Source organism: Chrysemys picta, chromosome 2, assembly GCF_011386835.1.
Source record: "Chrysemys picta bellii isolate R12L10 chromosome 2, ASM1138683v2, whole genome shotgun sequence".
Lineage (NCBI taxonomy): Eukaryota > Metazoa > Chordata > Testudines > Emydidae > Chrysemys > Chrysemys picta.
The window spans coordinates 43,000,048-43,026,933 of NC_088792.1; the positions used below are offsets into that span (position 1 = coordinate 43,000,048).

Sequence of the window (26,886 nt, forward strand, 5' to 3'; positions counted from 1 at the left end):
AGGCCAGCTCTGGCCATGCTGCAGGTCTCTTTTTTGCAGTTTAAACATGCCCTTTTGACCACTTACTGTGCCTATGAACTTTTTCAAATGTCTGTGCACAGTTCTGATATATTTCATATCTAGGCTATTGCCTCATTTTGTCCTTTCTCTTCTTAATCTCCCCTTCTGGCAAAGGAAGGCAGTAGACATTTTCCTGAGCAGGTCAGTGTTTCTCCTTGATTAGCTGGAGGAGGTAGTGTGAGGTGACATTCCTTGTTCCTGGCTGCCCTCTCTGAGGCTAAGCCTGCTATGTCTGCCTTACTCAAACATTGCTGGACTAGAAGCAAGGGAATAAGCTCAGAAAACTAACATGGCAGTATACAATTCAGTGGCAAATCTTTTTTTTAAATCGTAACAAAGGTAGTCTTGGACTGAAGCTTTATGCCAAGCTCTGTCCCAAATTCTCTCCTAGTTATAAACTCCTAAACATGTATCCAATGGAAATGCAGAAACACTATGGACACTGGTGCAATTGTATGCATGGCAAGAACCTGACATAAATCAATTTGTCTTTTGGCTGTTGTTTGATCATGAAAACCGTAATGCATGTGACAGCTGTTAAATCCACAGAAACATTAGCAAAAACCCATATACAGCATCCAATTTCATCCTTTACAAGTGCAGTGACTAATACCCTTGGAAATCCATTTCAGACTCTTTTGAAGTGGTGGGAAACGAGTTTTACATATCCTTCGTTGTCCCCTTTCATGGTGATAGGGACGTTCATGTGTATAGAATAACACCTTTGACCTCTTCTGATTAAGCAGTTTCACTTTCAGGTGAGGGCACATGAGGGAACACATTGAAAGCTTAAACTTTTTTAAAAAATTGTAAAGAAAACAGTCTTTAGTGGTGCAGGAAGCTCTTAACCCTCCCTGGGTAAATTGGCAGTGTACATAGTGATATCTGTTACTGAGACCAGATTGGTATTGATGCCTTACATGGCAGATGTCTTTATTTCTTCCCTCCAAGTAACATTAGAAGTCACATTTAATCAAACATCTTTTTGTATGCCTGCATATCTAAGATTATATTCCTGAATTAAAATAGCTTTTTAAAATTTTTAAATGGTAAATATGGATTTATTTTGCATGTTATACATGAAGTCTGCAAACTGTTTAGTTTAAAAGTTTTATCAATGACATTTTGATACCATGCATTCTACCAATACAGAAAAAATTGTTAGTGGAGATAGTCCTTAAACTCTGCAAGCATATGTACTGGCTAATTTAGAAAACACATACTCTGAATACTTTGTATTGTTAAGATCATGAGTGTAAGACATGTATGACCTGAATACACTTCATGGTCCAGGATCACAAAAGCAATGGCTGGCATATTTAGAAAATTATAATTTCAAGGGCCTATACAACCAAGAAAACAGCTGTGCCCAGAGCACAAATGTTAAAAAGTTCACTAATACAGCATTAAGGCTGGAAAACTGAACTTACAAGGAAGTTTTACATGTAATGCAGTATTAGCATACTTTTCTTTCTTTCAAAGAAAGGAATTCAAAAGTAAACAGGGAGTGGGGGTGGAGAGAGAAGGGAAGTAGCTCAACAGAACAGGGAGTTTCAAAATGCACCCCTACAGAGTTAAGCATCTGGTGTGCTGTTGGCAATTACAGAATTGAAAATCTAAAATTTTTGCTGTAATGTGAAAATGAATTCTTAATCCCATAGCTGTTTTTTAAAATACTTGTTCACAGTTGCCTGATACTTTGTCTTTGAGGGCAAGCTGTACATAAGTTTTAAAATAAGCAGTAGCTGTAACCAGCTCTACATTTGTGCTTAAGAAGCAACTTTTTCCTGCTTGAATAGTTTGAATACCTGACTTAGAATCACAGAATTATAGAAATGTAGAACTGGAAGGGACCTCAAGTCGTCATCAAGTCCAGGATCCTGCATTGTGGCAGAACTAAGTAAACCTAGACCACCCCTGACAGGTGTTTGCTCAACATATTTTTAAAAATCTCCAAATGTGGGGATTCCCTTGGAAGCCTATTCCAGATCTTAACAACTCTTACCGTTAGAAAGTTTTTCCTACTGTCTAACCTAAATCTCCCTTGCTTCAGATTAAGCTCATTATGTCCTACTTTCAGTGGATGTGGAGACCAATTGATCCCTGTCCTGGATTCAAAATGGCTTTGATTTCTGCCATATATTTTCATTTACTTTGAACTCTGCTCACACACGATGTGTTCTTGTCACACTTGTTCCACCCCCTCCTGCTTAATGCAGGCTCACAAAATAGATGAACATATCAGACCCAGCATGTACTGTGTATCTGATCATGTGTAATCAATTTTATAGGTTGAAATGGTATTAATATCCTGTTACTTTTTACATCTTCAAACCCTGTGAAGGCGCTTCCGTGGCATCAAAGCCACTGTTTATTCTGAGTGAAGTATCCCTCAGAAGTATCTGCAACCTGGGGACCAAAGAATCTGCCCAACACTCTGTTTTGTTTGCAAAAATTTACTTTCAAAGTCAAAGGCTTGCCCCAGGTAGATAAAGATCATCTACTTAGTAGCTGGCAAACAAAATCTAAAACAATACCATACCCCCCTCCACCCCGACTTTCTAAAAGTCTCCGTAATCTGTCCTCCAAAGAAAGAAATATGGAAATGAAGAGCCATCCTTCTGACAGTCCAGCAAATGAATTGTTGCCTTTGGTATTGGTTGGATATAAAATATTAGATGACTTTAACATCTCCACAGATGTTAATGTGTTGATGTATTCATTGTAGTTTAGGTCTCTTCAAAAGTTGTGCAATCAAGTGGATGTTTTGTTGGCTCTTTAGTTAAACTATCCCTCCAGAATAGAAGATATATTGTGATTTCTGTAATTGTGTAGAGTGCCTGTTAAGAGCATTACTTCCCCGATGGATACTCAGTCATATTATTCACTGCAGATTACTTTTCCTCCCAAAATTATGAAGTCTTGCTCTGTTTTGTTTTGATTTTTTTCTCTTGGGCTGGGGATGTAGGTTGTAATGGATTGTGGCTACTTCTTCTGTCATTTCTTTATTAGGACTAAAGAACTGTAGGAATGTCTTTTTGTACAGTAAATCCCAGTATGAAGGGGAGGAGGGTATAGCACCTTGGTGGGAGCAGTTTTAAACATGCTCACATTTTAAATTGTACTTTACTCTGAAAATTATGTATGTAAAACTGACAGTATTTTACTTAATGGATCTGTTTCATGTTTCCATTGAGTCCTGACTGCTTGCTTTAGTCACTAAAGACTCATGTTAGCCTCTCCTCTGAAGAACCCGTAGGAGCGGACAGTAGTATTAATTTAGATGACCTGTATGGGCCTGAAGTCAGTTATTAACATAACCTGGTCACTGTCCAACATTAAACAGTTTAAACAAGGTTTGTGGTTTGGTATACAGAGACTTCAACTTAGTACCATAGCAAACACATCATGCAAAATCCTTTTAACCTTTTATTAAAGATACAAAAAAGAAGGAAAAACAATTAAAGCATTTGTAATGTAAAGTATTAAGTAAAGCTTTCATTTTAGCAGCATAGCAACGTTGCTTTTTCCCTTTCTCTTTAGTTGAAGGGATTTTTTAGGAAGAAATGCCATTTGACAGTCTCTTAGATATTGTAGCTGTCTCTTAGATGGTGTAATAACTATCTGGTTTGGGGGGGAAGAGAAGAAGTTAGTTGAAATGGGATGGTGCTGCTGTTAAAGTCCGATTCCATTTCCTAGAAGACAAAACAAGGCACACACAAGAAGGAAGAGAAAAGAACAGCAAAGATTAGAAAATGCAGCTTCTGCCTCTGATGTTGACTTTCATTTGCAGCTTTATGGCTGGCACAGCACACAGTCTTATCAGCCACTCGGAGACCTGGCAAACTTGTACTAGCATTGGGCTTTTAGGACATTGCTTTTAGCTGCCTCTTTTGGTCACAGCCATACAGCAGTGTTGCAAAATATAGATTCTTGACTGTCTATTCCAGACCCTTATTAGATGGAAGGTAATAGGGGAGAAAGCTAGCAAAGAGAAGATATAATGTGAGGAAGAAAAAGGAGTGGGAGTAACAGGCTCACATCTCAGTGTTTGGGATTCAGCCAGAGTTATTTGAGGTGGTGATGACTGGGTCTCTCTCTATGGCCTGGTCTGGTCAGTACATTTCTCAGGATCAAGATGATGAATGTCCAGTGTCTCAGGAGATGGTGGCGGTGGCAACCATGATGGTGAAACTGACACCTTCCCCTTCTCTTGTCTTTGTCAGCCAGCTTCATGGTAGCTATCTTTTTCCTCCCAAAATCTGTGAAGACCCCAAAAGGGAAGTGATATATGGAATAGCCTGTTCACTTAATTAGGCTTAGTTTCCAACACACCAATTTTGGTCAATTGATTTCTAGTCTTCCACTGTTCTGTTTACCAGGCATGATCTTAATACAGTCCTTGAATTATATCAGTAGGCCTTTTTGTTTGTGCTAATTCAGTCTTCCTTTTTTTCCCACCACCTTTTTCTCATCAATATTTGTTGTAGGTTATTGTAAAATTTTGTTAACTTTCACTCACTCTTCACAGTTGAGCTCATAATTGGGGTACATTTTAGGCCCAATTATTACAATAGAACTTACCAGGAGAGCCTTCATGAAGCGTCAAAATTTTTGCTGCCCCACACCCATTTTATTAGGCTATGTACCCACCCCTCCAAATGTGGTGATCAATAGAGAGGCCTTATGCCTCTATAACTAACTCTAACATCTGATGTTGCACCCTGAGTCCCTCATACCCTGGTAGTCTGTTATGGGACGAGTCAAAACTAGTAGCCTAGGGCTTGTCTACATAGAGAAGTTACTATAGAGTAGCTAGTGTGCTAAATTCACATCCTTGCATGCTGTGCGATAACTTCCTCTATAGATAAGCCCTAGGATTATGCACTGCTGGGTCCATTTCTGGGAAAGCACTTTGCAGTCAGGACAGCACTAATATTAATTAATGTAGTTTCTTTATGCTCTATAAGGAACAGAATGTTGTGGATCAGAAATTCATCTCCAGGCTGAATAAATGAGACTGTAATTTGACTCCTCAATCATAATTGTAGTGGAGAGTTTTGGCCTTAAGCACTAGTATAGTTAATTGCATTAAGATTTTTTTTATCCTATTAAGGTAACTAGTTCTTGTGACTTTATTAGGAGTAATAGTAATGAATGTATTTTGTAGATCTCTTTTACTTGGTGGTCCTTTTATTCAAAAGTGCTGAGATTGAATGTCATAATTATTATTAGTGTTAAGTTATAGGGAGGCACTGTTGAAGCATAGCTTTTCAGAAAGTTCTTTCAATAAGCAACAATGCTAATATATCAAATACAGTGATACTGGATTGGTTTACTTGTTTGGTGTTTGCATTCTTTCACTTATTGGTTACAGAACAGATTATTTTATTGTTACAAATCTATCTTATGTTGATGCTCAGTGAAGGTAAGAAAGATGAAAACTAATGAATTGGCTAGGAAACTTTTGAATTTGCAGGGAGGAAGTACTAAAGCCAACCCTGTGTATGTTTCTGATCAGTTTGTACAAAGCATGAACACTTACATCTTGATATGACTATAGGATATGGATATTAGCATGTTTTGCCCTATTGAAGCAGACTTGTGGAAGTCTGAACAGATGTAGAACCCCAGGATGCCACCTTAGCAACTTCTAAGTAGAACTGCACGTAAAAGGGGATCCCACGCAAATTAAATGAATTACATGAATGCACTGTTACTCTTAACACTCTCTTGAGTTTCCCTGGTAGGTTCTTGTGTTTTCTTATTTCTTATGTTTTGCTTATAAATTGGTTCTCCTGTGTGTACTGTGCTTTACAGTAGAACCTCAACGTTACAAACACCTCGGGCATGGAGGTTGTTTGTATCTCTGAAATGTTCGTAACTTTGAACAAAATGTTATGGTTATTCTTTCAAAAATTTACAACTAAACATTGACTTAATACAGCTTTGAAACTTTTCTTTGAAGAAGAAAAATGCTGCTTTCCCTTTGTTTTTAGTAGTAGTTTACATTTAATGCAGTACTGTACTATATTAGCCTTTTTGGGGGTAGGGTCTCTGCTGCTGCCTGACTGTGTACTTCCGGTTCCAAATGAGGTGTGTTGACTGGTCAGTTCGTAGCTCTGGTGTTTATAACTCTGAGGTTCTACTGTATGTTTAATGTGTATTGATTCCTTTGTGGCAGATGGTCTCTCCATTCCTTTTCTTTTTCAAATAAGAACCCCCAAAATAGGCGAATATTTCACAGTATAGTACGGCTTTTTTCCAAAGACTAATCTCTCTAGATTACGTTTCTGAATCTCTCTTCTGTCATTTCCCTCCAGAGTGCAACTTTCTCACTGGAAAATGCATCATCTCTGTAATAGTGCCTCTGGTCCTACATGGTATGTTTTCCAGTGACATCAGCAACATTTTGAAACCGGTATCACAGGCCTGTGCTGTGGAATATCCAGGAAAGTGCAATTGTGTATTGCAGAACAAGAGATTTTGTTGCTTTACAACTGATTTACTTTTGCAGATTGTTAACCAAGTAGAAAGTAGTGAGTAAAATGCAGGCTCCCGGCTGTCGGTGATCCCCGCTAGAGCTCTTTCAGTAGCAGACCCTTGTGTCAGACCTTGATCTAGGTACTCAACTTCCACCTTTAAGCAAAACTCACGTACATGGGCAACAATATGGAGCAACTTTGAATTCAGTATTAAGATTAGTCAAATGTGATAATTCAACTTTATTGGACGTGGAGATATATTTGAAACTGGGATCAGCTGTGACATGGTCCAAGGTGGAGCTATTGAGTAAAATTACCAGACATTTCTGAAGAATAGAGAACACTGTTTCAACTTACCTGTTTTTAAAATGTCTAGAATCTCTATTTTTTCTGCCTGCTTTTTTGTGTGACAGTAGTATTGTAAAATACTGGCTACTGTGCTGGTGTATAAAAGCTGCTTTGATTTTTAATGTGTATTGATCAACATAAACAGAAGAATATCTGCAATAAGAGGTATATCAGAGCAGAAAGATTGTGGGTAGTGAAGTGCTTATCTATCTAGCCAGTGAATTGAAGGCTAGTATTTTCAGTAGTTATTTAAGAGCAGCTAATGTTGCTACTTTATAAAAAGGCGTAGTATAGATAGCTTTTAAACATACTGATGACCGAGCTACAGCTCTTCGGCATTGAAGAGGTTTTTATTTCAGCAGTTTTATGATTACAGGAAATTAATTCTATCTGGTTTTAGTTTAAATGTGTGAATTAGTCTTTATTCGAATTTTACCAAAGCAAATGTGAAATGACATGGTTAGTCTAAAAAGTTCCCCAGTCAGTAAGAAACCTCTCTATTTAAATTGTTTTATCAAAAAGGTTTAAGACTTGGAGACAATCAATCCTGATGTCCTTACACTAAAGGACATCAACTTCCTGATGGCCTTACACTAAAGATTTTAAAAGGCAGGCTTTTAAATAAAAATCATATAATTAAGCATATTTAATCATTACAGTACTTTTTAAAATCTTGAGCAGTTAGTTGCGAAAGTATTCTGCCAACAAGGTAAAACACCATCTTATAGAACTGAGTGTTGCATTTGAGTTTCAAAATCTCATTACCAGAAATAAAACATAGATTTACCATGTACACACTTTCACAAGCTAGTATCACCTTTTTTCACTAATATAAGATTACTTTCTTTATTTTTAATGGGAGAATTTCATACCAAAGCAGAATTGAAAACAAGATTATTTAACCAACAATCCCCCTTGTTTGTGTTGCATTTTCTGCTACTGAACTTTTGTGTTTTAATAAACATTTTTTCTCTCATAGTCCAGCTTCTCCTGTCTTATCCTGCTGTGAAATCACAGTCCTGTTCTTACACACAGGTCTGTTGCTATGGAAACAATTGTGCTGACATTGATTCAGCATTGACTTCACTATAAGGTTAAATAGAAATGGGCTCAGAGCCTTAGTTAAACAGAAACAGTAATATTGGCTATAAACTTTTTTTTGAAAGTGAGAAACATATAAAGTATGTTTGAACTATATGCTTCTCTGTATCAAATAAGGTGCGGGTTTGAATGCTAGTGATTTGTTACTGGTGAACACATTTTTATATGTAATGCATATCAACCACATAAAAATAACGTTAACTCTTATAGGTACAACAGTGAACTACAGCTAGTAGACAGGAATTGGCCTTAACTTTCTGTGTATTGGCAATTGGTGCCATAACTGAACTGATTACATGTAAGCTTTTCTGGCTGACCCAGTCTTTTAATGGTAGGGTAACTTGTTACCAGGTAAGGGGATCAATTGGAGCTTCATACTTCACTCAGAAGACGGTGAAGCACTAGCAGGGATTAACAGCAATCCATCCAGCCCATTCGGTAGTGGCTTGATAGGCTTCACTGGATATTATCTTATTTCCCAGCCAATCATTTTAATATAGGTCTATAGCAAGTCTCTGAAAGACCTTAAGGATTTGGGAGAAGGAAAGAAATTCTTGAAATGAGAAGAGCCTAGAAGAAACATATTCTATTTCCTTCTATACTATACTGAAAAACAAATCACTCCTTTCTTGTACATCTGCCTGGCTAAAGTCCTTTAAGGAGAATGCAAGCATGGTGGGAACTCTTCCCTCAAAGCCACCTTCTATCTTTAACTTGCAGTAGTTTCAACTGCCAATTTTTAATATGATCTTTAAGCTTAGACTTATCTCTGCACGCTTTGTGGGCTCGCAGATCAACCAAGTACTTCTGTTTTGTGTTAAAACACTGTTTCTACTAAAATATACTTTGTGTATCATACCAATATTTCATGTTATTTACTTTGTATTCATATTTTGATATATAAAAGGACACTAAACAAAAACTTAGAAAATCTAGATCTTGCGTTTTTGTGATACAATGAGTTCTATCTTTGGAGGTGAAAGGTCTAATGCATCTAATTAAAATCATTCTTCGGTTACACGTGATGATCACTTTTAGTCTGCCTAGTTTGTCTGTCCGTATCGCAAAAGCACTGCATGCTTGGTATTCTATACTATGGTGTTGTCCCGAACTGGAGTAGCATGGCATCACTGGTCAGTTTTGTGCTGAATTGACAAAATTTTGTGTGTAAGCTTGTACTGAGTGTGCTTTGAGGTATTGTTCTTGATGTCATCGTGATATGCTGGGTATTTAGCGCTCTTGAAAATTAGGCTGCTTAGGAGCTTAACTTTTTGGAATCCATTTTTTTAAAACAATCTTAGCATCTGTGTCCTTCGAGTGGGAAGACTTGCTGTATTGTATTGTAGAAGTAACAATTATCAATTTATTGAGTGTAGTGAGATGAAAGTTGGTGTGAACTACAAAAAAGATGGCCTTTGTAATGCTTTAGGAATGGTGTAAATCTACAGATTAGCTTGGAATAGTTATAAAAAAAAATAATAATGTAATCTTTATCAAACTTAGGCACTTCTTACATATATTGATGTTTTAATTTGAAATTAGGCAAACAATGTAGAAAAATATTTTACAAGATATTTTAATAGTAATAAAATATTACTGTAAGTCATGTATTTACTGTAGTATGTATAGAACTTCTAAATATTTCATATCCAAGTGGGTTTGAATTAAAAGGATAATAGGTCCTTCAATGAAGAGTATTGTAAAAAACTCAAAACAGGTACGTAATCACAGCTTATTCATTATAGCAATTCTTATGAGTTGTTTTGGATTTGCAGGACAAACTTCTGGAATGTTTTCATTAGAACTTACTAAGAATATATTTTGCCTCTAAGAATAAACATGAGATCTTAAAATAACTGGTATTATTGAAGAGAACTTTTGAAAGTTGTAAAAATGGCTATTTGTATATCACCAGAGCCAAAGGGTGAAATATGATTTTCTTGCCTCTTGGGACATGGGGTACTTTAAAAGTGTTGAATAAGTGTTATGATAATCTGTTGATGAGATTTCCTTGTATGGAAGTTTCAATGTGTGGAATGTATCAAATACAGTTCACAAGGCTGGAGGTTTGTTTTTCATATTTTGGCAGAAATGATGGAATTTCAATTTGGGCAGTTGAAGAACATTTTTGTTAGATGTTTGCCACATTTCTAAGCTTTACTGACTGAAGTTCATATTTTCCATTTATTTTCATTGCAGAAACATCGGAGAGGGGTAGTCAATTAATTTTTTTTGTCAAGGTCCAAATTTCTTGGTCAAAGGTATAGTCAAGGGCCAGCCTCCAGAGAAAATAATAATAAAAAACAACAGTAATAAGTAAACAAAAAGATTTGGAGGTCCGTTCAAAAGTGTCTGGTGATCCAGATGTGGCCCACATTCTCCCTATTGACTATCCCTGCCGTAGGGAATGTGGGTCATATACGTATGAAGGTGTTTTAATTTGTTATTACCTGCTATCATAGCACAATATTCCATCTGAAGTCTAAAGTTACTATGAACTTTAGGGTTTTTTCGCACTTTTAAAAAAAGTACAAGTTGATTTTCTTGGCACTTCTCTGTGGTAGCTAATGGTGCTTTTCTGATCTTGCTATTTTAAACAATGAAAACTGTAGTGTAGAGTTAAAGCTTCATGTAAAGCAAATTATGTAATCTCTTCTTGAATGACTTACATAGAACATCAAAATTCCATACTTTAAAAATTTAATGCGTAACAAATAGCTGGCTTTATTCCAATTTAGCATTTGGCTTAAAATTGTAGCCATTTACTGTACAAGCATACAATTTATTTCAGATGCCAATTAATGAATAGAAAGACTGATTCCTTGTGTTCCTCCGTGGTCACGCATATTGAAACGAGAAGATAGGCATGTGCATGGCCCAACACAAATTATGAATATTTACATTATTTCAGTTTTGTTACCAAACGAAGACCATTAAACAAGTAATCAAGTCATATCGATGGGAATTTGTTGGAGATATTTTGAGAATGGGAACTCTTCTTCCGTATCCTGTGGAATTGTAAAAAGTTAAACAAGTACAAGATCATATTGTGATGGGTTAAAGGGACCTAAAAATAGCCTCTCCAATCCTGAGTCTATCATTCGCCAGGAAAGAAGCCAGCAGCTCCTCAGCCCACTTGCCTTGACAAAAGTTTCTGTTAGACCAAGTGAAGAGTCTTTCAGGCCCTGTATAAAATTAGGAAGGAGTTGTGTTTGAAAGGTTCCAGCCTGAGTGTCTTTGTCTTGTCCTACACCCCCAAATACAGTTCTATTAAACTTAATCAGAGCATTCTGGATATTCATTATTGCTGCAATGTTTCATTTTCTTCGTATGTAAAGTTCTTAAGGTTGTTTTTTAACTTTTTCAAATATTATTTATTTGTATTACTGTAGTGCCTACGGGCCAGAGTCATAGACCAGGACCCCATTGTACTAGGTACTATACAAATACAGAACAAAAAGACAGCCACTGCCTCAAGGGATTTATAATCTGATAGACAACAGATGGATATAGACAGATGAGGGAGTACAAGTAAACAATGAAATAATATTGGTCATGATAGGCACATGAGCAGCCTAACCGTTGTAAAGTTTTTTGTAGGCTTCGTGGCAAAGGAGAGATTTGAAGGTGGGTAATCAAGTCAGTAGCTTTGTAGACGTTTATAGGGAGTGCCTTCCAAGCCTATGGGTCAGCATGGGAGAAAGCAATGAAGGTGTGTTACAAAATTGAACAAGTGGGCAGTGGAGGCTGGCATCACAGGTCAATAGGAGATGAGTGTCAACAGCAAAATAGTGAATGAGAGATGATTGATAGGGTGGGAATTGGCTGAATGGCCTTGGAAGTGAATATGAGCAGCTTGTTGTAGAAATGGGGGGCAAGTAGAGGGATTCAAAGAGGGATAATGCGATCAAAGCGATGCCCTAGGAAAACGATATTTGCAATAGTGTTCTGACTGGATATGGGTGGGGCAAGTTTGCATTTGTCAAGGCTAGAGAGAAGGTGTGGATAAAGTAAATAAGGAAGTGTTATTTACTCCTCACAACACAAGAACTAGGGGTCACCAAATGAAATTAATAGGCAACAGGTTTAAAACAAACAGAAGGAAGTATTTCTTCACACAATGCAGTCAGTCAGTTTGTGGAACTCTTTGTCAAAGGATGTTATGAAGGTCAAGACTATAACAGTTCAAAAAAGAACTAGATAAATTCATGGAGCATAGGTGCATCAATGGCTATTAGCCAGGATGGGGAGTGATGGTGTCCCTAGCCTCTGCTTTCCAGAAATGGATGACGGGATGGATCACTTGATGATTATCTGTTCTGTTTATTCCCTCTGAAGCACCTCGCATGGGCCACTGTTGGAAGATGGGATACTGGGTTAGAATGACCTTTGGTCTGACCCAATATGGTCATTCTTATGTTAAGGATGTTGCAGTAACGGAGATGCAAGATAAAGAGCTAATTTTGTTCCCTCCATCAAACTTCTGTTACAACCTTTGGTTGGAAGAATTATTATTTTTTAATCCTATCATTTGGTGGTGTAACAGTTTGGCTTTTTTTTGCAAAACTTGCAGTTGGGAAAGGAGCTCAGATAAAGTATATAAATATGAGAATGTACTGCTAAAAGTATTGAGGTTCTATAACATTGTTCTAGTTATCAAACTTATTACAGTGCCTTTTTATTAGTTTTTCTTAAATAGGAATGCCATTTATTTTAAGTTGTACAAATTGTTCATCACATATGGGGATTCCTAATATGTCATTGTATGCCAATTTAGCATCGTAAAGAAGTAAATCGTTACATATACTTTCAATGAATTATGAGAGCAAGGTTACAAGCTTACCTTTCCATGCAGGAAGGTATTTAAGCACATGCCAACGTTAAAGTTAAGCATATTTTTACATATCTTGCTCATTTGGAGCATTTGCAATTGAGACCTAAAATAAGAATGAAATTCTGGTTGAATGCATTTCACTTCTATTTTTCCCTGAAGTAGCTTTTTCTTTCTTTAATCTAATATGTGGGTCACTGTACTAAAATAACATACTTTATGTAGATGCATGGCTTCCATTTATGTCTACTCAGTTAAATTGAACAATAGTACAGGCCTGCACAATCCAGACTAAAACTATTTGTCTCATACTGAAATCTGCTGACTGAAAGTATTGTCTTTGATTTTCTGCTTTAAGAAAATGAAAATAAATTAGAAAAAAATGTTTTGTACTCTGAGTCATAGGTAGGGCAACTTTTTTTTTTTTTTAACTTGTAACAAATTATTTAGGTTTAGTGCAATGTAAACATAAGACTGGCAAGGACCTCCTGGGTCATTGAGTCCAGTCTCTTGCTGTTGCCGTCAGCCCTGTCATATAATCCAATTGATAAATTTATCCAGATCAATCTTAAAATTATAGTTAGGTTGTTTGCCCCCACCACTCTCCTCTTATGATTAGAAACCTTCTAATTTCCAACCTAAATGTATTCATGGACAGTTTATGCCCATTTGTTCTTGTGCCAACATTGTCCTTTACTTTAAATAGCTCTTCTCCCTCCCTGATGTTTTACCCCTTGCCCCCCAATGCATTTATAGAGAGCAAGCTTATCCCCCCCTCATCCTTCATTTTGCAAGGCTAAATAAGCCAAGATCTTTCCTCTAGTAGGATAGGCTCTGCAGTCGTCTGGTCATCCTAATATCCCTTCTCTGCATCTGTTTCAGTTTGAATTCATCTTTCTGGTTACATGGGTAACCAGAATTTTACACAGTATTCCAGATGAGGTCTTATCAGTGCCTTGTGCAGCAATATAAATACTTCTCTAGCTCTACTGGAAATACCTCACCAGATATATCCTAGGATCGCATTTGCCTTTTTTTACAGCCACATCACATTGGTAGCTCAGTCATCCTGTGATCAACAAATGCACCTAGGTCTGTCTTTCTCCTGTCATTTCCAAAGATAAGCTCCAGCTTATCGCAGAAATTCGTATATGTCTAGGAACAAAGAATGTATGCCATACTTACAAGGTGGAGGACTCTATTCTGGTAATCAGTGATTCTGAAAAAGATTTGGGGGTGGATAATCTCCTGAACATGAGCTCCGAGTGTGCTTTGGCCAAAAGGGCTGATATGATCCTGGGACGCATAAACAGGAATCTCGAGTAAGAGTAGAGATGTTATTTTTATCTATGTGTTTGGCACTGATGTGACTGCTGCTGGAATACTGTATCCAGTACTTGTTTCCACAGTTCAAGAAGCAAGTCAATAAACTGGAGATAGTTCAGAGGAGAGCCATGAAAACGATGGAAGGATTTATAAAACATGATACTCAGTTTAGCTTAACAAAGACTTGATTAGTCTATAAGTACCTACATGGGGAACAAGTATTTGATAATGGGCTCTAGCAAAGAAAGGTATAACATGTTCTAATGGCTGGAAGATGAAGCTAGACAAATTCAGACAGGAAATAAGGTGTAAATTTTTAAATGAAGATAGATAATCATTGGAACAATTTACCAAGGGTCATGATGGATTCTCCATCACTGGCAACTTTTAAATCAAGATTGGATGTTTTTCTCAAAGATCTACTATAGGAATTATTTTGGGAACGCTCTATAGCGTGTTATACAGGAGATCAGACTAGATGATCACAATGGTCCCTTCTGGCCTTGGAATCTCTGAAAGTCATACAATTCTTCCTGTATAATATTCCAATGCTTTTCTGTATTGACAATGACTCCCAACTTTGTCCTCAGGAAATTTCCTTAGTACACTAAGGCAAATATTAATTTAGATTGTTTCCAAAAACAGTCCTTGAGGAGCTCCACTAGTAACCTCTCTCCAGCCTGATAGTTCTTTCAACATAACCCAATAGTGGGCAACCTGTGGCCCGCCGCTTTCCGCAGCTCCCATTGGCTGGTAACGGCGAACTGCAGCCACTGGTATCTGCAGGGGGCCATGCCTGTGCACAGTCAATGTCAGCAAAATGTCTCGTGGCCCTCAATCAGATTACCCTGATCGCAGGTTGCCCACCACTGGCATAACCTATTGTCTTCTTCCCTTTAGCCAGTTCCTTACCCACCTAACAATTATTTTATTAATTTCCTTTTTTTTTTCCATTTTAACTAATCTCCATATCAAATTTCTTACTGAAGTCCAGATTAGATTCATTGCATTTCCTTTGTCTAAAGAACTCAGTTATTTTTTCAAAGAAAGTTATTGGGCTAGTTTGGCATGATCTATCTCTGGTATACCCATCTGTATTTTACTGACTTTTCTGGTTTTTTTCCATATCTTTAATTATTCTTGTCTTTAAAATAAATTTTTTAAGAGTATTTAACTTTGATTTAAAGGTGTATACCTTTTTAGATTCAAAAGGATTTAGTTGCCAATATAAGCATCCCAATTATAACACTTTTTGCTCTTGGAATCAGCTATTTCTATGCCATGACATCTGCATGACAAGCTATATCCATACCAGGATAGTTGTCTGGAAAGCCATCTAAATAAACCGTAATGCATTCTTAACGCAAGCTTTTTGAACACCACCAATGTGTGGAATTAACTTGAAGCTAATGCTTACCTCTGCGATTATACTTCGTTTCTTCATTAATTTAAGGTTTGAAATTTTTCAGTATGGTCATGTATTTTCATAGTGAAACAATATGTATTGGTCTGAAATAATGAATCTTGTGGAACTTTCTTGTTTAGGATTTGGCCCTTGTTGCCCCTGAAGCTCCTTCAGAACAAGCCAGAAGAGTTTTTCAAACGTATGACCCAGAAGGTAAGGCTGCCTTTTTTTTTTTTTAAGTTTTGGGTTGAAATCTTTATATTAACTTTCTGGAAAAATAGGGCAACAGTTTTACAATACATGCAAAACATTGCACCTCCAGTAGTACAGTCCCCTGCATTGTAAGGCACACAGCTCATGATGAGGCTTAATACTGATTCACAGGGTATGTGTACACTACTGCTGGAAGGTGTAAATTCCAGCTTGGGAGACATACCTGCACTATCTCTGATTTAGTGAGCTAGAATGCTATAAATCATACATGGCTGCCCTTTGTATGATCTCATCCAAGACCATAGGTATGTACTTGGCACAGCCAGCCCCTCCCGTTGCTTGCACTGCCATGGCTACACTGCTATTTTTAATGAGCTAGCACAATCTGAGCTAGTTACAGATATGTCTCCTCAGGCTGGAATTCACATCTTCCAGCTCTTGTGTAGACGGACATACCCATAGGGAAGTGTGCTACCTCCTGATTAACCGACAAATCACAAAGTGTTGCTGTTTATCAACCTAGTAATAAAATGGACAAGCCTCTTGAAAACTACAGAGCATGAGGAAGTCAAATATAGCAATAGTAGGAAGTAGAGTTCTTACTGTAAACTTTTCAACACTGGGGACTTTGTATGTTTCTTTGTATGTGACCCATCACTTTCCCTAAGCTTACATTTTCGAAAAATGTAAGACTTTCATACCTGATCCATCGTGTTCTGAGTGGTATGACAAGAACTGAAAGATTCCTTAGTTTCATTTTAGAAATCAGAAGTTGCCTGATATTCACATTTTATTTTAATTAGAAACAAGTTTAGAAACATTCTCTCACCATTTTAAGGTGGCATGATATGTCTATTAGTAAAAAATTGTTTTAAGTTTAATAAGGTTCACATTTTCAAATGTTTTAGAAAAATGGCATTTTTAAGACCTGTAGGCCTGCAGTTTTTTAATTGGTGAAATATGTATGGAAATCATGAGTTCTAAGACATCATCTTGTAACTTTACAGTGCACTCTCAAATTCTAAGATGTGGGTTTGATTACCAGTATTTTGGGTAAAATCCATAATCTTGAAGTGTTTTCAGTTTATTTTCCCCTAATGAGAAAATTTGTCCCATTTGTAGATAATGGATTTATACCTGATACCCTTCTAGAAGATGTAATGAAGGCTTTGGACCTTGTATCAGATCCTGAATAGTAAGTATAATTTGTGTAGCTAAATTTTCATTTAACAGATTAGTTATGTGTTGGTTTTATCTTGAATTGTTAGTAAAGGTCTGTCTCCTCTTACGCGGGGGTTCCGTTCCGCGGTTAGCGCGTAAAGCGAAAACCGCGTATAGCCAAAATCCCATTGAGTTCAATGGCGGGCGAAATCGCTCACACTACAGGTATAGTATTAAAACTGTTGGTTTTTTTGTTTTGTTTTTGTTTTTGCCGACTGCGTAAAGTTGAAATCGCGCATGTTAAATGCACGTAAGATGTGACAGACCTGTACATCTAATTCTGTGTAGTGTCCTACGGACAATGTCTCAAAATATTGAGTCAATTGTAAATGAAAGAAAACGGGCCTAAAGATAAGATTCAAAAATTATTTTTGATTTAGAAAGAAGAGTCTTTCGTAGCTCCCAGTTATTGGCTATTTGTGACCCACGTTTCTGTAAGTGCATGTATTTGCCTATGACAACCCAATACTGCAAGGTGAATCTGTGTGCTAGAAAAAACAAGGTCTCTCAACAGCAGACCACCATGTTACAGGAAGATTTAATACCATCCTAGAGCTCAAAGTTCAAACTGCATTTCAGATTGATTGATTGTGTTTCTGTACGGTTGCATTTTATGTAGTTGTACTTAGCTCTATGTGAAACATATTTTCCCTTCCAGAGGGGAACAGAATTTTGCAAATTCTAGGGAAAGAGCCTGATTTGGGAGGCTTGGAAAGGCTGCTTTTGTTCTACTGCCTCTAAAAAATCTGCTTTGGAAAAGGGAAAAATCCTCCTTCCAAATCCAGCTCTTTCAGAAATGGCTGCTTGGGTTTTAGATATTTGTGGCATAATCATGACCTCTTATTGCACATGGAACATCAGGTGTTGAATGGTCAAGAATCTTTCACAAGAAAGGCATACTTTATTAAAAAGATTCCTTGCTGCACATCGAGCTGTGGAATTTCTCTGTATCCATAGTCTGCAATATTTTCTCTGTTAAAGCAATAGTATTATAGAGTAGGTTCTGACCTATGTAGGTTCACCACATTTTTCAGCGGACATCTAAGTCTTTGTGTTTAGGGTCTCCAATCCATGAAATATGGAACAAACTTAAATAACGTAAAGAGTATTTGGATTCTTAATGCCTTGTATGTTGTCATGCTGTTTTCTTTAAGATAAAAATCAAACGTGGTGGTTGGAAATGTGGTGTTCTTCAAAGCAAATAACATCTAAATTATGTATAAAATAAAATGTAGAAGCTTATAGGAAATAAAATATATATATATAGTTTCCTATAAGCTTCTACATCAGGCTGAGATCTCTTCAGATCTCAAAACCTAACCATCCTCAGACCTGCTCAGTATTTGGGAGGTGTGCAAGGAAAACCATTTTTGGTCGGATAGTTATGCTGGTGACTCAGTAGATGGAATTATTCTATTTCAGTTCTGAATGAATTCCTGCAACATGGCATTGAGGGCACTATTGCTGAAGGTGGCATCTTTAATTAGAGATGAAATGAGATTCTGCTAATTCGTGATTACTAAAGATCCTATGATACTCTTTAGAAGATTAACCCTGTTTAGAATTTAGTTGTTTAGCCCTGTTTAGAATTTGATGGTTACATTTTCCCTAACTTCCATCTATATTTTCAGTTGGTTAATGTTTACTTTCTACATAAGAACGGCCAGTCTGGAATCAGACCAATGGTCTATGTAGCCCAGTATCCTGTCTTCTGACAGTGGCTAATGCCAGATGCTTCAAAAGGAATGAACAGAACAGGGCAATTATCAAGTGATCCATTCCCTGTCATCCAGTCCCAGCATATGGTAGTCAGAGGCATAGGGACACCAAGAGCATGGGGTTGCATCCCTGACCATCTTAACTAATTATTATTTTAATCCTGTTACAGTTTTGTTCTTCACAACATCCCCTGGTAATAAGTTCCACAGGTTGACTGCATTATGTGAAGAAGTACTTTCTTTTGTTTGTTTTAAACCTGCTGCCTATTAATTTTTTTGGGTGACTCCTAGATCTTGTGTTAGGTGAAGGGGTAAATAACACATTCACATTGTCCATATCATTCATGAATTTATAGACCGCTATAATATCCCCTTTCAGTAGTCTCTCCTCTGAATAGTTCCAGTCTTTATAATCTCTCCTCATATGGAAGCTGTTCCATACCCCTAAATATTTTTGTTGCCCTTCTCTGTACCTTTTTCCATATCTAAAATCTCATTTGAAATGGGGTGACCAGACCTGCCCACAATATTCAAAGTGTGGGCACACCATGGATTTATATACTGGCATTACGATATTTATATTTTTTTTATATATCCGGTTCCTAACATTCTCAGAGCTTATTTGACTTCTTCCGCACATTGAGCAGATGTTTTCAGAGAACTATCCACAATGACTCCAAGATCTTTCTTGAGTGATAACAGCTAATTTAGACCTCAACATTTTGTATATACAGTTGGGATTATGCTTTCCAATGTGCATTATTTTGCATTTATCAACACTAAATTTCAGCTGCCATTTTGTTGCCCAGTCACCCAGTTTTGTGAGATCCCTCTGTAACTCTTGACAGTCAGCTTTGGACTTAATTATCTTGAGTAATTAGGTATCATTTGCAACCTTTGCCACCTCACTGTTTATCCCTTTTTGCAGATCATTTATGAATATGTTGAACAGCACAGATCCCAGTACTGATCCTTGGGAGATACTGCTATTTACCTTTCTCTGTTCTGAAAACTGACCATTTATGCTTATGCTTTGTTTCCTATCTTTTAACCAGTTACTGATCCATGGGAGGACTATCTTTTATCCCATGACTGCTTAAAATTAGGCTTCAAACTTAGTGTGGCTGAGAGGTTTTTAAACAGTTGCTGTATTATTTTCTAGAGATGTATTTCAGTTAGTAAAGGGGTTTCTCTATATTCATTAGGTTAATTGAAGAGCATTTGAAACGTGGTATACACTTGTGGGCTTATCTACAAAGTGAAATAATGCACCTTACAGGTACTAATGTGTTGCGTGTTGATTGATCCGTGTACCCTGCTGCATTTTACCATAGCTCTGTCTGAAACAGTACTATGTTAAAGTGAGCTGTGGAAACAGTAGTGTGCACCAGCGGGCTCTACATGGACCAGTTTAATGCACAATATGTTACTGCGCGTTAGAAATCACACCCTCACACTGCATGTTGCTGCTCCATGTAAACAAGCCCTAAATATGCCTCATGTGCATTCTGTCCACTAATCCATCATGCCTAGAACCTGTTCTAACATTCCAAAACTGAGCAGTTTTCAGACTACTTTGAAAAAAAATAATTAAAATGTTAAACACACCAAAGGTGTGGTTTGCTAGCAGAATGGTAAATATTCTGTCATGGACCAGTGACCAGTTTAAAATTGATGTTAAAATTCTGCTTGATTTACAGGAGAGCTAGTTTAGATACTGTGTGAATTCTAAAATTTCTCATTCAGAAGCCTATCCTGGTAAACTTTTAGAACTAGACTGAGAGCTATAAAAAATATGAATACTTTTTAAAGCTCTGCTAAATAGTGTCTGTAAAATATATTGCATAAATAGAAATGTAAATGTTTTATCAACACTCATTTAGAACGGCTTGCAAAAATCCCACATTACTGCCAATAAAGCTTTTATACTACTCCATGTATATTCTCATTTTCTCTGTTTTTGTATGTATAATATCAAAATAAATGTTAAGTGGTTTGGGCTACTTTAATATGAAAGGCACTATGTAAATATACTATGATAAACATGGGACCTTAGTTCAATTAAATTTATTCTTATCAACTTAATTTTAAAAATCTCTGAAATGTATTCATTGGTGGCTTTTCAAATCCCTATTTAAAAACAGGTTGTTTGGTCAGAGGTCTTCAAAGGATGACTGGTTTGTGTGTTTAAGATGAGGAATGCTTGCAGAATACAGTAAAATGTCTTCTGGGCTAAAGTGTAGGTTTTAGTCTGCCTGACTTTCAACTGACTTTACCTAATAAGGCAATCTTTCAAAATTATAACTACTTCAATTTTGAATAACAGATTACTTTAGTTTAAAAATAACTGCATTTTCTCAAATCTGGTGCCGTTCTGGTGCATTTGTCATTTAAGAGTCTAAATCAAAAAACCTCAATATATTTGGCAGTCAGAATGTTGTAGTACCACATAACATAGTCATGCAAGAATAAAAATGTGCAACTCATATTTTTGTATCCAATGTTCTTGTTTTAGTGTCAATCTCATGAAGACCAAATTAGACCCAGAAGGACTAGGAATCATATTACTGGGTCCCTTTCTGCAAGAATTTTTCCCTGAGCAGGTAACATAGATGTTTTTTTCTACTACTTATGCCATAGAACATTTTGTATTTCACTAGATAGGATTCTTCAGTGATGCATTAAACATTCATACCTCTAATGTGCTTTTTTGCAAAAGTATTTAGGCTAATAAATGTTGCATTTTTTTGATACTTCGGGTCAACAGGTAACTCTTTGCACTGTTCAGTTCAATATAACTGTCCCACATGATTAGCATTCCAAAATGTTTAGGTGAAAAAGTATTCTAATTTGTAGCTTTCACACCAAAAAGCACTCGCCACTGAAGCTGCCAAATGTCAGATAAGTAGAGCCTTGTGCAGATGCATCCTATCCGCTATCCACAAAAATTATCTGTGGATATCCGCCAGGCTGAGGCTCCAAGGCATCCCCCATGCCTGAGCCCAGTCGGGGACTGCCGTGGGGAGCCCAGGCGAAGTCGCAGATCCTCCACCTGCCCTCAGCTGGGCAGGGAGTCTGGGGGGCGGGGACACAGCCAGGGGCTGTTCTCAGCCTCCCTTCCCTCCCGCACGGGCAGGTGGTGGGTCCGCTGCAGCTCCCCAGCTTGGTTCCACACAGGCCTGGGAGGGGGGAGAGCTGTGGAGATGCCCTGGAGCTGCTCGAGCCCTCTGCCCAGGGCAGGTGGAGGGTCCACCACAGCTCCCCATAGCTGCCTGCCCGACTGTTATCGTGGCGTGGCTGGGCTGCGGCTCAGAGCTGCTCCTCTCCCCAGCCGGAACCAGGTCGGAGAGAGTCATGCTGGCAGCTGTGGGGAGCCGTGGCGGACCCTCCACCTGCCCTGAGCAGCCCCCTGCAGGTGGAGAGACCCAGGCTCCCAACAGCTGCCAATGCAGCTCTCCTGGACCCAACTCTGGCCGGGGGGTCAGCGTGGAGCCGCCCACCCGACCACGGTAAGAGCCAAGCAGGCCCCCCACCCAGTGTCCATGCTCCCCAGGACCCCTGCCCAAGACAGATGGAGGATCCATGCTGTGGTTCCTCACAGCTACCCGCCCGGTTCTTACCATCAGAGCCCTGCGCGGATACAAAATTTGTATCCCCGTCCACGCTGCTATCTGCAGAAATTGTCCACAGATATAAAGCAGATACCCACGGATTTGCAGGTCTCTACAGATAAGAGGACAAAGTCGGATAAGGAGAAATTGTCATCAAGTATTTTAGATCTAAAATGCCGTTTCTCTTGCCTGGGAATTGGAAATCAGTTTTATTTTCATCTTTTGTGAGAATGCAATGGCCACAATGTTATGTACCAGTCTTGCAGCCTTTGTTACAGCAGTTAGCTAATAAATATTATTCCCAGATTTTGCTGACCTAATCGATGCTAGGGCCCAAACAAATCTTTACACATCTCACTATGTGACTTGAAGCTATAGTTAGTAAACAAAATAGCCTTATTAATTTCAGCCATGTTTGAAATACAGGAAAATCAGCATTTGTTTAAAAAAAAAAATGGAAAATTTATTTTAAAGATAATAAGTGTTACTAAGGAAAAGTGAAACACCCACTACTATTTTAAAAGTATACTTGGCAATGCACCTTTTAAAGATGTAATATAGATCAGAAAAATGTACCATAACAAAACAATACTGCAATGTGAAACACTAACACAACAATGATTCAAAAGCACTTCTAGAGCTTTGCTGCCAAGATGGTAAGGACTGAATACATTAAGAGATGATTCAATGTCTGGAGGAAGAGTGTAGGCTGCAGCTTTCATTTTCTTAGGATTGAAAGATCCAGAGCTGTGGAACCACTAGAAAGTTTTTTTTAATTAAATTTTATTTCATACAAAAACTGATGTGTTGCAATTATTGACAAGTCTGGAAGCAATATACCACTGACAAAGTGGAATTAGTTGTTTTATTAAATTTAAATATCACTCTTTTTAACTCCAGACATGATTCTTCTGCACTTTTTGGTAAGTGAAGAAGGAATTCTTTCTTGGAAAGAATTTATTAAACCTTTCACTGAGTACTTAAGCATTCTAACTGGATCAGACTTAACAGTTTTAAGTGGCTAGTATTTTTGGGTGTTGAACATGAGTCACTTCGGAGGCCCAATTTTCAGAGTGTATATGCTCAACTTTTTTATCATTCCACTTCAAGATATCCAGTTGGGCACTGAATCATTAGTCTCTTTAGGCAACCCAAAATGTTCATCTATTAACAGGTAGTGGAACTGATTCACTGGGTGTTGTATTTTTCTCCTATGAGGGGCCTGGAAAATCTTCTGTATCTTGACTCACCTTTTTTTTCTGACCTACTTGCCCCTTTCCCATCAAGCAAAGTAATTGTAAAGAGAAAAAGGGTGCATGGTAAGCTGATTTTATGATATAAAATGAACTGTCTTGTTTATACCAGGACTCCAGGGTTCCAGAGTCATTCACTGTATATCACTACAATGGATTGAAGCAGTCTAATTATAATGAAAAGGTATGATGATCTGAGAGAAAATGAATTGGAACCTGCTTAGGAGAAACCAATAATCATGACCATGTGATAGCAGTTCACTGTCTTATGTGAAATGAGTTGATGTCAGTGCCATTCCTTGTGTCCAAATTGCAGAACTGTCACCACTTTTGACACTGAACAGTTGGCCAGGTCAAAATTTTTCAGTAGAAACTTGTTTTGCAAAAATTCTCTGCTTTCCACAGAAATTTGATTTTTTTTTTCCCGTTCCGAAAACCAGAAATATTTCAGTTTGGAAATGCTACCTCATACTCCACTTCTCTTCTATATACCATGCTCCCTGGTCAAACCATATTTACTGTGGTACACCAGTCACACTCTTCCAGAGAGGAGGCAATGCATCATGGGAGATGTAGTCAGACCCAGAGAGGAGAATGGGGTTATGAGACAGATTAACTTAAACTCCCATAAATCACCACAGTGGCATTTCAAAATCAAAATTTCTGGTTCTGGCCAAAAAAAGATATTCAAATTTCTGTCAAATCAAAGATTATTCTTCAAAGGAAAAAACATTTTTCAACCAGTTCTAATTAGCACCTTTGCTATCAGTCTGAGTAGAGATTACAAGGAATGAATAGACAGAGACAACTACCAGTGAGGAGGCCCTTCCAGAAAATGCATTTTGATTCCATCACTATTTAATGCTCGTTGAAATCAGAATAACTGGGATTATAAAGTCACCCAAGGGCACCTAAAGCAGTGACCTGTCTTTCAGAAGTGCTGAGCACCTGCCGCTCCAATTCAGTGCAAGCTCTTGGTGCTCGTCACCTCTGAAAATCGGGCCACTTAATTGGGTGGTTAAATAAATATATTCTGTGTGTGCTTATTCATGAAAACATGAAATAAGGAATATAAGATTTTGTCCATCCTCATTATTAACCCTTATTTTCTTGTGCACAATTGTATTTGTTGTCGATTTCTTTTCATTTGTTCTGTCTATTGACACCTGTGTATATATTAATTCACTCCTCCCTCTTTTCTGTTGCATTTGAATTAAAAATATTCAGATAGTTTATAGTAACATTTACCTATATGAGCAAATGTCAGTGCTATAACTTTAGTGTTTCCATATATAGAAACGCAGACTTTGGTGCACTGAAAGCATTCTGCTTCAAAACTATACTACTACTCATCTGAAAATTTGGTCAAAACATGATTTCTGACTTTCTTGTAAGACTCATGCTATACTATAAGGAAAGATTTGTACATGTTTTGCCTGTTGTGCTTTTTCATCTTTTTCTTATCTAAAGCAAATTGAGTTTGTTCAGTGAATGGCCTATTGCCTCAGACTTTTTGCATCATTTAAGTTCTCTATTTTATTTTTCTGCTTTAGCCTTTACTGTCAGTATGTAAACTGCATGAATAATCTATGCCCTGAATAGAAGTTTCAGGCATCAACACCTACCAGTTAGATACTCTGGATCTCATATTTCAATAAATGTGAACTACTTGTATAAAACTTTTAATTTGATTTGAGTTTTTCCTTTTATTATGAAAAGCATGCTTTGTGACAAGTGGCTTCCTACACTGTGAAAACAACATTCTATGTCTATCTGTAAAGGAATTTCAGGAAATATACTGAAGTAGATGGTTTTATTTTGACAGGTCATGTATGTAGAAGGCACAGCAGTTATTATGGGCTTTGAAGATCCAATGCTACAGACTGATGATACTCCAATAAAGCGCTGTTTGCAAACCAAATGGCCATATATAGAATTACTCTGGACCACAGATCGATCTCCTTCATTAAATTGATGTGTTTAGAAGAAATATACTATACTACTATCTAATGCTTTACTGGGGGATTAAGAATTGGCATTTGCTGAAAGCAGTATACTTGACTGTATGAAGCTGTACACTGGTATCATTGATAAATTGTAAATAATGATTACAAACACTTTTCAGTGTTAATTGAAATATTTAATTTTTTTAATCAGATTGATTTCTCTTTATAATAGTTGGTCATTTTTGGTCATTGTGGTAGTATTGTGAGTTCTGTTCTTAAAAAAGCCTACTTATACCATCTAAATTTGCCATCTCATAAAGATTTGAAAAATGTCTAATACTGCAGTATCTGCATGTTAGGTATCAAATTAATCTTTCAACTGTAAAAACATTCAGAAAACATGTTTGCTTCTTCTTGAATCTTTTGGGCACGTTTTGTTATTTAAATTATACTGGCTTACGTTACAGTATCATAATTTGCAGTCTGGACTGGCCTTGCACTGAATGTTTAAATGAGCTTAAACTCTCTGCAATTTTTTCTAAAATTTGGCTCTAACTAAACAACTTTTACAAAAATGGTAAAATTAGGAATAATTTTTAGGCTCTTACTACTTAATATAAACTATAAAAGCCGTTTCGAGGCGGTTGTATATTGCTATGGCTTAGCTATCTGGCATGTTAAAAGTGAAGACAGAGTATGAGGAAAAATAAATGTATTAATATTTATTCAAAGTTGTATAAAGGAAATGTAAAAAATCAACAGCAGGAAGAATTTGTTCTATAATCTTTAAATTGTTCAGATTTATAGTATTGCCAAATACCTCTTCTCAATTTGTCCAAACAGCAATGTAAGCCAGCTTTATTGTATGTGTTAAGTGCATGAAAACATCTGTTATTACATGAGTATATGCCTTTATTTATTATCTAGTTGTTAGCCCTAAATAAAACCTTTTCCCTGAACTATGACCTAGTACTTGCAAGTTTGTTTTTTCAATCTGACCTGTTTACTTCCTCTTCAATTTCTTTTTATTGAAAAAAATAACTGGATAGTAGAGGAGCTAAAAATGGACAATTTTTGAAGTAGAGTGATCTCTTGAGGATATAAACACAAGTTAAAGATAACTAAAGGATCACTTTCGTGCAGTTGATCCACTTAAACTTGCTGTTCACAGACCATAAATGCATAGTGTATATTAATATCAAGAGGGCTACGAATTCATGTTTAGAAATGTATTTTCTCTACAATGTTTAGGTGGGGATACTTTCTTTTTATGTATAAATAACAGCATGAGTTAGCTTGTTTCCCCATTAAGCAGACCTGTGTTGTTTGAATTGTCAGAACAAAATCTAACAAAACACCTGTATATTG

The 26,886-nt window shown here is 37.1% G+C and overlaps 1 protein-coding gene across 4 annotated transcripts in view; it reads left to right on the forward strand.

The window, feature by feature from the left end:
- MINDY3 (MINDY lysine 48 deubiquitinase 3) overlaps window positions 1–26,483 on the forward strand; it is a 73,815-nt gene extending 47,332 nt beyond the window's left edge. For 3 of the 4 annotated variants that reach the window (XM_065583031.1, XM_065583035.1, XM_065583034.1), the window contains 5 exons: window positions 15,697–15,769; window positions 16,892–16,964; window positions 21,224–21,311; window positions 23,685–23,756; window positions 25,398–26,483. In XM_065583031.1, coding sequence (XP_065439103.1) covers window positions 15,697–15,769; window positions 16,892–16,964; window positions 21,224–21,311; window positions 23,685–23,756; window positions 25,398–25,547 — 456 coding nt within the window. In that variant the 3' untranslated portion in view covers window positions 25,548–26,483. The remainder of the gene's footprint in view (window positions 1–15,696; window positions 15,770–16,891; window positions 16,965–21,223; window positions 21,312–23,684; window positions 23,757–25,397) is intronic. The other variant, XM_065583033.1, reaches the window with a different exon arrangement.
- Window positions 26,484–26,886: the final 403 nt, after the last annotated feature.